Below are 12,399 nucleotides of genomic sequence, written 5' to 3'. Positions count from 1 at the left end.
TTAAGCTCCTCCAATGGTTGATGAAGTCAATAGCTAGCTCATTCTTTCATTGATGAGCATTTGTAAGTTCGATCATGCTTACAATATGTCTTGTGCTACAAAAACTATTGAGAAACTCTTGCTCCAACTGCTCACAACTATCGATGGAACCAGATTCGAGATCTATGTACCCATCGAATGTATTACCTTTGAGAGATCGAACAAACTGTTTGACAAGATAATCGCTATACATTCCAGCATTGTTGAATGTTTCAACAAAGTGTGTTACATGTTATTTCGGATTTCCCTTGCCGTCGAATTGTTGCAACTTAGGAGGTTGATAACCAACATGCATCTTCAAGTTATCAATTCTTTGCGTATACGAATTTGCATATTTGAGAGATAATTTGGATGACTCAAGCTTATCTTTGATAGCCTCCATGATGAAGTCCTTTAATTTCTCAATGGGAATCATACCTTCAATGGAGACTTGGATCTCCTTGGTTGTCGTTGCTTGCTTTTCGGATGAGTCTCCTTTCTCTTATGATCTTTGAAGATTTAAAGGTATTTGTGTGTATTCTCCTTCTACTATGAAATATAATTTATTTGTTAACTTGGAAAGTTTAGCATCTTGATCTTGCACACGCTTTGACAAGCTTTTAACTACTTTCGTCAAATTTTTAAGTTGTTCTTCTATGGTAAAAGCTTCAATTACCATTGCTTGCACGATCGCCGTATAGGATGAAGAATGATATAGATCATCATCAGGATAGATCTTAGAGGTTGGATTAATGGAGACTAAAGTAGATCCAACGCTCAAGTCATCATCATCGACTTGAACGAAAGGTTTTTTGGACTTAGATAAACTAAGTTGGGAAAAAACCTTTTCAATCCTTTTGGCGATGTCATTCCCTTTTTGCATCATGCTTGTAGAGGATTTTAATCTTTTTGAAGATGAAGATACGAAAATAGGAATTGATGCGGACGACACTTGGAGTTTTTATTATCTTAAGGAGTTTGCTTTGCTTCTTATAACTGGCCCCAAGCTTCCTAAGGTAACATCGAGTATGCATTTCACATTAGCATAGAACTTGGAATTAGCAACCTTAGCGGATGTTGATCTGGAGTTAATTTTCTATGAAGCCATTTCAATGTTCTTGAACTTTGGTGATTAAAAAGTTGAGTGAGAGGTAGAGATTGTTCCACTGGGCGCGCCAAAATTTGTAGACAATAAAATTTGGTCGAAAAAATAAAATCAAGACCGAAAAATATTGCAATAATTGTAGTATTTGATTTCGAACAATATGAGTATTACAATATCTATAATTCCTCTGGCTCTTCTTTTCTAGTTTAAATTCAAAAGCATTTGAGCTTGATCGTGAATTTATGCATGTTTTTACGAACGATGATCTTGAATTCAACTAGCACAAACTTTGATTTGAACTCGTACTCCTTGAAACTTGATTTGTTCTTCGTTCTTGAGTTAGAACTTGATTTTTTGGACTTGAACTTGATTGCTTGAAGCTTGAAGCTTGTAGAGAAATTTGCGGCGTTTCATCTATGAGCTCTCTCTTGGTTCTTGTTATGATTTCTGGTATCTTTTCTAAGTTATGAAGACCCCTATTTATAGTTATGGAAGAGAAGAGTTATGATAAGAACAAATTTTTTTCGGCCAATTAGATTGAAGAGCGACAAGGTCGCATTTGATTGGCCAGAACATGTCACTTGTATGCTTGGCGCACTTTCATTGGCCTTGATTTCACTTGGCATGCCTTGTCATTTTTGACACACGACATACTTTATTGACTCTTTTTTTGACTTGGTGGGCCACGTCATTTGATACGTGGTACCAAACTAGGCCTCTAAGAAGATGACATTTTGGGCTTAATGAGGTGAGCTCATCACTTGTAGCCCCAATCAAACGGGCTAGCCCAATAGAGTCACACTTATTTATTAAATCCATACATATTGGATTAATCCAATTATATTAGTCCAATAAATTTAAATTAATATATATTGAATTTAAAATATAGTCCAAAATTATTTTATGAATTTAATTTTAATAAAATTTATATGCTACACTAAGCGTAGCTATAATTTAGCTAATTACACCGTACATACTAATTGCTTGTCATGGGATGTATGTCGCTATATTCAGTTCGGTTATAGACACCATATTCAATTCGGATGTATTCGTTCTTATATATTTTACAATGTATTCAATTTCATTGTATTGAAATAAGTTGTATTCAAAAATAAAAAATCAAAAAATAGGGTGTATACCGCTCTATTCAATTCGTTTGTATAGACTGTATTCAATTAGACTATATTCATTTTTTATTTAACATTGTATTCAATTTCATTGTGTTCACGTCGACTATAAACAACAACAAACTAACAAAACCAGTGATATTCGACTGTATTGAATTCACTGTATTTATTCATAGTTGTTTTTACACTGTATTTAATTCGGTTATATTTAAACAACAAACATTCAAAAGTACAAGAATTTGCCATGAAAAATAACCTTTGAAATACATAAATACAGCCGAAAATACAAAAAAAAAAGAAATAATAAACTGTATTGCATTGAAAATTACATAATACACTCAAATTTGAGTGTACCTGTACAGAACACAAAGTATTTATATCATTGTATGTGACTCAATAGGAAAGAAGAGAAGAAAGTTCGTCGGAGATGGCGTCTTCCGGCCAAGCAAAATAATGTATATATTGTATCAAAACCAAAAATTGAGATGAACAAAAATCCGCCAATTCTGAGAATACACTATCACATTGTATTTACCAAAATCCGGTCAGGCGAATACATTCAGATGTAAGATACAAAGAAGGAGAAGAAGCCATGGATTTTGGCATCGCAGTTAGATCCAGATATGGTGATGCCTCAAATCTTTCTCCTCCATTATTTTCGCCGTCGGTGACAGCGAAAATGAGAGAAGGGAGTACGCATCACTCATGATTACACCTTTATTGAATCGGCTTCAAACTTTGACCTAAACCCTCCAAAACCCACAGCTGGATCGGTTCGGTTCTCTCAGTATCGAACTGGTTCTTCTGCAAATTTTCTATTGTAGATGTTATACAAAATATTCAGTGCATTTCTCTTGTAAATCTAAACCAAAGGGTTTGAGATCTCGAAGATCACAAACTCATATAGGTTCATTCTTGCTTGTATTTAATAGAGATGGAGGAATCCACTTGTCGATGGCGAAGAGAGAGGGGAAAAGGGTGAGAGTTGAGAAGAATAGAGAGAGGGGTTGAGGGAAAAGTTAAGGGATCAGTTATATATATTTGTACATTGCTATAAAATATAAAAAGTGGCTATGAATAATAATATTTTTAAAGTATTTTGGTTTATAATAATTAGGGTGCATTATTTAGCTATATCATGTAAAATTTCCATAAATATAATACTCCTTCCAATTCAATTAATGTGTCTTACTTTCCTTTTGGTCTATTTTTAAACAAAATGATTCTTCCTATAATTAATAAACTCATTAACTCCAATAACCAACTTGACATATTTATGACCATAAGATTCAAGTATATTATAGATATTTTCTAGTTTTCATTAATAATTGAATTCCCTAATGTAATTTTAATATTTGTTAAAGGATATAGATATACTGAAAAAAAAGGGAATATATTTAAGGATAATTATATACATGCAGATTGCAGTTGTCGAGATTACATTGTCTGATTATCGGATCCTCCACTTCTCTCCGGCATCCGCTAATGTCTACGTTTCTCCCAATCAAAAGCCACTGTATTTTCCCTTCTCACACTCATTTCAAGAACCCCCCAATTAGAACCTCTCCTGCTCCATCCCTTTTGCCTCAGACTAGCTTTTCAAGATTCAGTGATGGACCCAGATACCGCTATTGCGTCCTCGCCAAAGCCGAAGACAAAGCCAGAGAAAATTCGGAGCGGCAGCTTGAGGTTTAGTTCGCCTTCTAATTTTATCAGTTCAGTATTTTGTATACTGAGGAATTCGTTGGATTAAATTTCTTAATTTCCTTTATGTTTATGGATAATGATGCTTAAGGACCATATCTAGTGTTGGAATGAAATGGGGTTGAATAGAGCAGAATGGTTATAAAGGATTAATGCATGTAGAGAAAATTTAATTTTTAAGGCACCCATTACTTAGAATTGGAATGAAATGGAGTTGAATAGAGCAGAATGATTCACAGAGAATTCATGTGGTCGACCCTAAACAGTGTGGATAGAGGCATAGGTGGTTCGTGCAGAAAATCTCTTGTTAACCCATTATTTAGTATTGGAATGAAATGAGATTGAATAAAGTAGAACGGTTATAGAAAATTCATATATCTGACTACAACTAGTGTATAATCAAGGCTAAGTTGATTCATATAAAACACCTCTAGTTTTAGAGAATCCATTATTTAGTATTGGAATGAAATGGAGCTGAATATGTATATTACAAGATGTTTATGAAGGATTCGTATAGTCAATCCCGACTAGTTTGGGAATGACATGTAATTGATTCATATAGAGAACCTCCAGTTTTGGAGAACCCATTATTTAGAGGGTGTTTGGATTGGCTTATTTTAAGTGCTTATTGGCTTTTAAGCACTTTTTTAGTTTGTGTGGTGTTTGACAATGATTAAAAGTGCTTAAAAGCACTTACTTTTAGGCATAAAAAGTACAAAAATAAGCCAAAATCCAAAAGTTGGGTATTACCAACTTATGGCTTTTGACTTTTAGCTCAAAAGCTACTTTTTATAAGCCAATCCAAACACCCTCTTAGTATTGGAATGAAATGGGACTGAATAAAGCAAAATAGTTAAAGAGGGTTCATTTTACTCATTAACGTCCATCTAGTTTGAGATTAAGGCATAGTCGAGTTGTATATAGAACCTTTGGTTGTAGGGAAACCATTATGTCTAGTCTTGGAGAATCCATTATTTTATATTGGATGAAATGGGATTGACGGGAGAGGAATGATTGTAGTTGATTCATATAGCCTAGTCTTAACTAGTTCAGGATCAAGACATAGTTGATTCATATTTTGGAGAATCCTTATCAAGTATCGTGATGAAGTTGGGTTGAATTGGGGAAATGATTCCAGATGAATCATGCAGTTGATTCCAACTAGATTGAGATTGAGGCTTAATTGATTTTCTGATGGATTGTTGTTCATAATGAAGCAGTTGTTTTACAGTGGCTAGATTCTTCGAAATACTCTGATGGTCTCTTTGGAACCAGATGAATTTTACAAGGGTTAATATTATGATGCAAGCTCCTTTTTGCTTTTCTTATCTGATTATTGATATGTCAAACACAGTGTTGTGAAGAGCGTGAAGCGAGGAAAAACGACAAGCCCCTTTTCGCTTAAAGCGAGAAGCGAAGCGCTCGCTTTTTTGAAGTGAAGTGGAATTTTAAAAAAATAAAAATAAATAAATATTGCATAGTATACGAAGAAGGGCAGTATAACTGAAACGAAAAAATGGGCAGCATTTCAATCTTTTTATCACTGAAACAGTGCAAAAAAATGAAGAAGAAGAGGAGAAGAATGAGAAAGAAGAACTGAAGGGAAAAAATAAAATTCGCCAGCATTTCGCTGCTATTTGGACACTGAAACAATGAAAGAAAAAGAAAAAGAAGAAGAAGAGGAGGAGGAGGATCACATGCCTGAGACCAAACTTGATGATCTTGAAGTTGAAAAGTGTAGAGAACTTGAACCCTATGTCGCCTCTTTCTAAATACAGCTTTTTTAATTAAATATGTTGGCAGCTTTTTTAATTAATTACGTTGGAAGTCCATTTATAAAGAGAAGTGCTCGCTTCTTACGCTTCGCATCGCTTCATCGCTTCTTGCTTTTTCAGGGGAAGTGAGCGCTTTTGTAAATCTGCTACGCTTCAGCTAACAGAAGCGCCATATACCTCGCCTCGCGTTGCTTCTCGCTTCAAGCGAGGAAGCGCTCGCTTTTTACAACCCTGGTCATATGTGTGTTAGTCTTCATCTCATCGAGCTATGTATTTTTCTAATTTTAAGTATGTAGCCTAGTTCCTTATCATATATTTCTCCTTTCTTAGTCAATAACTTGATTATAGTTTCCACAACTGCTTGTAATTTAGAGAATGGATTAGTGTATTACTAGCATAATAGAACTTTAGGTCTCAGGACCTTATGCATTTGATGAACTTAACAGCAGTTAAGGTTGAGGCCTCAAGAGTGAGTAAGCTGTTAGGTTTTATATATATATATATATATATATATGTATATAAAATAACAGTAAACTACTTTTGGACAGGACCTCATGCATTTCATGAACTTTAATAGCCATTAAGCTTCCGTGTGAGAGTAGGTTGTCTCAGGTTCACTTCCATAATATGGATGGACGGCCTGTAACTGTACTTTGTTCTTCTAACAGTATATTTGCATTTATCCATCAGTTAGTGGTGTGAATAGTAGTTCCATCTCTAATTATTATAGCAAAAGAAGACAAAAGACAACTAAAGAAAAGTGCAGTGGCTTGTCCTTTCACTTTACTAAGAGTTAGGTTTGCTTCAGGAACTAACAACTTCATCGGGAACATGTGATCCTTTATGTTCAGTTGATGAAACGAGCTCACAAGAATTTGAAGCCACTTACCAGCCAAAGACAGATTTATTGAAGGCCTTTGCAGTTCTTGTCGCGGCCGTCACTGGTACAGTAGCAATAAATCAATCATGGGTGGCTGCAAATCAGGTGTTTTAACAGGAGCCTGATTATCTTATTTCAAGGCATACTAATGAATTATCCTACCAAAATTTCGTTTGGTTGATCAATTGTTATGCTTCAGGATATTGCCATGGCGTTGTTGTTTGGATTAGGATATATGGGCATCATATTTGAAGAGTCTCTTGCATTCAACAAAAGTGGAGTAGGGCTTCTGATGGCCGTGAGTTTATGGACCATTCGAAGCATTGGGGTAAGACTTTCATCACTTTTTGAAACCACAGAAGATCTTTAGTTGAGATTACTTTTGTTTAGGCTATGTTGACTATTGAATGTTTGATAGAGTGAAAGTAAGCTGGACCATTAATAGGAAGTTTGTTCAGTCTTACTAAAAAGCAACTTCTTGCACCTACTTTTAGCCCTTTAATGCTCTATATGAAGGCTTACATTAAGTGAAACTTCTTTTGTAATTATCTTGTTGCTTTGTTCAACTTCATGTTCTAGCTTTACTATTGCTAAACTGTTGATCTGGTTTTGAATTAGAGTGCTGCTTTATTATGAGCATACTGTGAGAATTAGCACGGGAAAAGAATATTATTGATTTAACTATAATACAATGAGCCCAATTTATAACTATCACAATACATATTCTATTCCTATTCCGTGTGGGACTAGGAATATTTACATAATTATCTAACACTCCCCCTTAGGCTGGTGCATACAAATCATATGTACCGAGCTTATTACATATGTAACTAATATGAGGACCAGTGAGAGACTTGGTGAAAATATCTGCAAGCTAATCATTCTACTTCACAAACTGTGTAGCAACATCTCCTAAGAGTATCTTTTCTTTGACGAAGTGACAGTCAATCTCAATGTGTTTAGTTCTCTCGTGGAACACCCGATTTCATGCAATATGAAGGGCAACATGATACCACACACAAGTTCCATCTGGCTGATCTCACCAAATTTCAACTCCTTGAGCAACTGTTTGATCCAAACTAGCTCACATGTTGCCATAGCCATTGTTCAATATTCTGCTTCAGCACTGGACCAAGCAACCACATTATGTTTCTTGCTTTTCCAAGACACCAAATTACCTCCTACTAAAACGCAATACCCGGACTTAGAATGTATCAGAAGGTGATCAATATCAGAGTATCCAACGATCTGCTCATGCCCTCGATCCTCGAATAATAATCCTTTGCCCGAGGCTGATTTTATATACTGAAGAATACGGACAACTGCATCCCAATGACTATCACCGAGAGAATTCATAAACTGGCTCACATCATTCACAAGAAAGGACATATCAGGTCTAGTCACTATGAGGTAATTTAACTTACCAACCAGCCGCTTATGCAGAATCGCTGGCTCCCCTATCATGGCAGAAGTTTATAATTCGAATCCATAAGAGTGCCAACCAGTCTACAGCCTGTCATTCATGTCTTCTCAAGAATGTCTAAGGTATACTTTCATTGTGAGATCACAATACTTGACCTATAATGTGTGACCTCACTACCTAGAAAATACATTAATCTGTCAAATCGTAAATTTGAAAGTGCTGAAAGAGATGTTGCTTCAACTTAGTAATATCATCCTGATCATTGTCGGTAATAACAATATCGTCACCATAAATCACTAAATAAATACGGAGATTTGAAGTAGAATACCGATAAAATACAAGATCAGCTTTACTACGAGTCTTGCCAAACTCCTGAATAATTGTGTTGAACTTACTAAACCTTGCTCGAGGAGACTTACTTAGACCATAGAGTGACCGGCGCAACCACCATACAAGACCACTAGACTCCCCTAAGCAACAATACCAGGTGGTTGCTTCATATAAACTTCATCCTCAAGGTCACCGAGAAGAAAAACATTCTTAATGTCCAACTGATAAAGAGGCCAATGGCAAATAACAGTCATGGATAGAAAAAGGCGGATTGGTGCTATGTTAGTCATAGGAGACAAAGTATCACTGTACTCTAGTCCAAATATTTAAGTATACCCTTTGGCAACAAGGCGGGCCTTAAGTCAATCAACTTGGGCATTTGGACCAACTTTGACTACATAAACCCGACAACAACCAACAATAGATTTACTTGAGGGAAGAGAAACAAGCTCCCAAATACCACTCGCATGTAAAGCAGACATCTCATAACTATAGCTTGTCGCCATCCTGGATGAGATAGTGCTTTATTTGTAGGCTTAAGGATGGAAATAAAGGACCAAGATGATACAAACGCGTAATGGAGTGATGACAGACGTTGATAACTTAGATCGTCATAATATGATTTAGTATTAAGTGTGGATCGTATACCTTTTCGAAGTGCAATCGGTCGATTAGGAGGAGACAAGTCTGCAGTAGGAGCAGGGTCAGGTGCAGGATGTGAATCAGCGGAGCCCGATTCTGGATGTAGATGACGACGATAAGTCAAGGCCTCAAAAGAGGTAAGGCCTCAAATTTATCAATATGGTCAAAAGAGGTAAAGTCAGGACGAGACTCAAAAAATGTGACATCAGCTAACACAACGTACCTACGAAGATCAGGTGAGTTGCAATAATATTCCTTCTGAAGAGAATAACCAATGAAGACACACTTGAGAGCACGAGGAGCTAAATTATTTTTCCTAGGGGCTAAGTTATGAACGAAACATGTGCTCCCAAAAATACGAAGAGGAAGAGAGTATACGGGTGACTGAGGAAACAATACTAATTGCGGGACTTAATTGTGGATGGAAGATGAAGGCATCCGATTAATCAAGTAACAAGCCGTGAGAACTGCATCGCCTAAAAACGTAGCGGAACATGGGGCTGAATGAGAAGTGTGCGAGCAGTCTCAATGAGGTGCATATTCTTTATCTCTGCAAAGCCATTCTGCTGAGGGGTATAAGGACAAGATGTCTCATGAATAATTCCTTGAGAAGTCATAAACTGCTAAAACTAAGAGGATAAATATTCTAAGGCATTATCACTGCGAAAATTATGAATAAAAACACCAAATTGATTTTTTTTTTATTTTAGTACAAAAACTGGAATATAGAAAACAACTCAAAACGATCTTTCATTAAGAAAAGCCTAGTACATCTTGAATAATCATCGGTGGAAATAATAAAATAATGAAATCCTAAAGTGAGCTAACTCTACTAGGAACCCATATATCAGAATGAACTAAAGAGAAAACAGACTTTGCACGGTTCTCAACATTACGCGGAAAGGTGGCTCGGGTATGTTTCCTAAGCTGACACGACCCACAATCTAATTACCAGCCTGAGCAACCGAGGCTACTTGTGGAGATGTCTACTTACTTGCTCGATACTGAAGGAACACATTATATTCCCTTTTAGATAAAGAAAATCTCTGGGTACCTGTAGTCTTGGTATGAGCAACATGAGCATTTTTGGGTAGTGGATCATGTAAATAATAGCAAACTTCACGAGTACGTCCAAAACGACCCCCTCGTCGTTTATTCTCTATAGTCTGAGATGCCCGATTTTAAATTGTTTGGGATGCGAGAACAGAGGAGTCAGCTGTCTATGGTGAGATCACTGTGTTACTAGCGATGCAGCAAGACGAAGTAATCGAGAGAATAATTCGTCAATTGTAGGAGCAGTCGGACTAGCCAAAATCTGGTCACTTACTGAATCAAGGTCATTAGGAAGTCTAGCGAGTGTAAGAACTAGAAACATCTTCTATTGTTGCTCTTGTTGTTTTTAACACTAGCAGAATCTTGCATCAACTTCTCAAATTTATCCATAATTGCATGTTCTTGTGCCAAGTAAGTAGACATATCTAATTCCTGTTTCTTTAAATTTGTCATCCGCGATATCACATCATAGAAACAAGATATGTCATTAGTATATAAAGTGCGAGCCTTTTTCCCAAACTAAATGACATGTCTGGAATGGACAAAACAAGGGCATCAACTTGGAATCAATAGATCGGCATAAAATACTATATAATTGAGCATTGATCTTCTCCCAAAGTGCTTTGGCCTTTGCATCTCCCTCACTAGCCTTTTTAGTTAAGTGGTCTTGAACACCTTGGTCTTTGCACCACAACTCGACAGAGGAAGCCTGAGCTCATTAAGGACTTTGAAGTAATCATGAAGCTTGAATTTCTAGCACTTGTGTTTTTGAACCTAAAATATCAAATCCGAGAGACATAGTTGTTCTAAGTAAATAATCCTCAAATAGACTGAATTCTTCCTTGAGATTGACTGAAAGTGGCCTGAAAACCATTAGTACGCGGGATCCCTAGTCTAGCTATTCAAAAATTTCTTTTAAAAATATGGGTCGTCTCGGAATTGCATGGCGACCTCACTGCAAAAAAAAAAAAAATCTAGTCGAAATTGTGCCGGAAAAGCTCACACGCGCCGACGCGTGAGACAGACGCACCGCCAGAGTCATAGATCTAACCGGCGCATGGAGGCGTGTGTAGGGGACTTTGCCGGAGAAACTTACTGGGGTTTGGTCGCCTTTGATATGGGAACCTTGTGGTGGTGTTGGATTTTGTACGATACTAAGAAAAAAGAGAGAACGCAGATCAGCCCTAAAATCGTCGTCGAAATTGAAGCACAACGACTATTTTGGCTGGCTTTTCTTTCCCGGATGTTTTTTCACTGCCGCTCTGATACCATGTAAGAATTAGCACGGTAAAAAAATATTATTGATTTAACTATAATATACTGAGCCCTATATATAACAATATAGAATACATATTCTACTCCTATTTCATGTGGGGCTAGGATTATTTAACTATCTAACACATACTACTTTTTAACTTGTATGCACTGTGGTGCTCCTCCTCCTTCCGCTAAGACACAAGGAAAGCAAAATTTACAATTAAAACTGGAAGGTCCAGGGCACCTACTAATTCCTTCAAATGTGGATCCTATTTAGACCATCAAAATATTAAATGGAAAAGAGTCTATTTTGTTGTATATATCTTAGAATATTATATAACTTGACAAGTTAACGGGGTATTGCGGCCAAACGCACACGCAAGTATACGCGGTCGTCAAGTAATAAAGTGACTAAAATTTGGATGTCGAACCCACGAGGACTTGTGATCAACTATTAACTAAATTTGACTATCCTAACTATCTAAACAAGAATTAAACCTAGCAGTATTTGATTATAAACTAATTAAAATAAAGAAAAAAAAATAGTGAACTCTGAACAAAAGGATAGCAGATTTTTATGTTATCGATGCGATGAAAACGATCTAGGGTTATGGGATATCTAACAATCATATTGTATTTTTCAATTGAATTGACTAATTAATTTATCTGGTTTATTGGTTGATAGGGTTAATATTGCTCATAAGAATCTGCCGAGTTCTTACTCGCCTATTCAAGCTAACCTAATGCGTATATGCCTATAGAATTGGAACTAACAAGAATGCATTTATAATTCCTGTAAATCAACCAAGCAGGACAATTATGTATATGTCTATCCTAATCGCGAATCCATTCCCCGATGCTCAGGTTCAAGAACTTGCTCTACTCAATCCTATTTGCAATCTAGAATTCCCACTTTCGAGTTCAACTCTAGATTCGTAAATAATATTCAATTGGTGATCAAGCAACCAAATAATTAAGCACAAGATTGAATAAATAAACCAATACGCTAAGTCAAAAAATCAAAATCAATATTCGAATAACAATAGTTATGAAAGAACCACAACCCTGGAACATGAAGTTTAGCT

The 12,399-nt window shown here is 36.3% G+C and overlaps 1 protein-coding gene across 3 annotated transcripts in view; it reads left to right on the top strand.

Moving 5' to 3' along the window:
* Positions 1–3,666: 3,666 nt before the first annotated feature.
* The window catches only part of LOC104218353 (sodium/proton antiporter 1), a 34,851-nt gene continuing 26,118 nt past the window's right edge, over positions 3,667–12,399 (top strand). The window contains exons 1-3 of one of the 3 annotated variants that reach the window (XM_070170772.1): positions 3,667–3,939; positions 6,538–6,714; positions 6,809–6,937. In XM_070170772.1, coding sequence (XP_070026873.1) covers positions 3,736–3,939; positions 6,538–6,714; positions 6,809–6,937 — 510 coding nt within the window. In that variant the 5' untranslated portion in view covers positions 3,667–3,735. Of the gene's footprint in view, positions 3,966–6,537; positions 6,715–6,808; positions 6,938–12,399 lie in introns of all 3 variants that reach the window. The other 2 variants (XM_070170774.1, XM_070170773.1) reach the window with 2 other exon arrangements.

This window comes from Nicotiana sylvestris, chromosome 3, assembly GCF_000393655.2.
Source record: "Nicotiana sylvestris chromosome 3, ASM39365v2, whole genome shotgun sequence".
In the NCBI taxonomy this organism is placed as follows: domain Eukaryota; kingdom Viridiplantae; phylum Streptophyta; class Magnoliopsida; order Solanales; family Solanaceae; genus Nicotiana; species Nicotiana sylvestris.
Note: the sequence above shows the minus strand (reverse complement) of the source record. Positions and strands in the feature narration are given on the sequence as shown.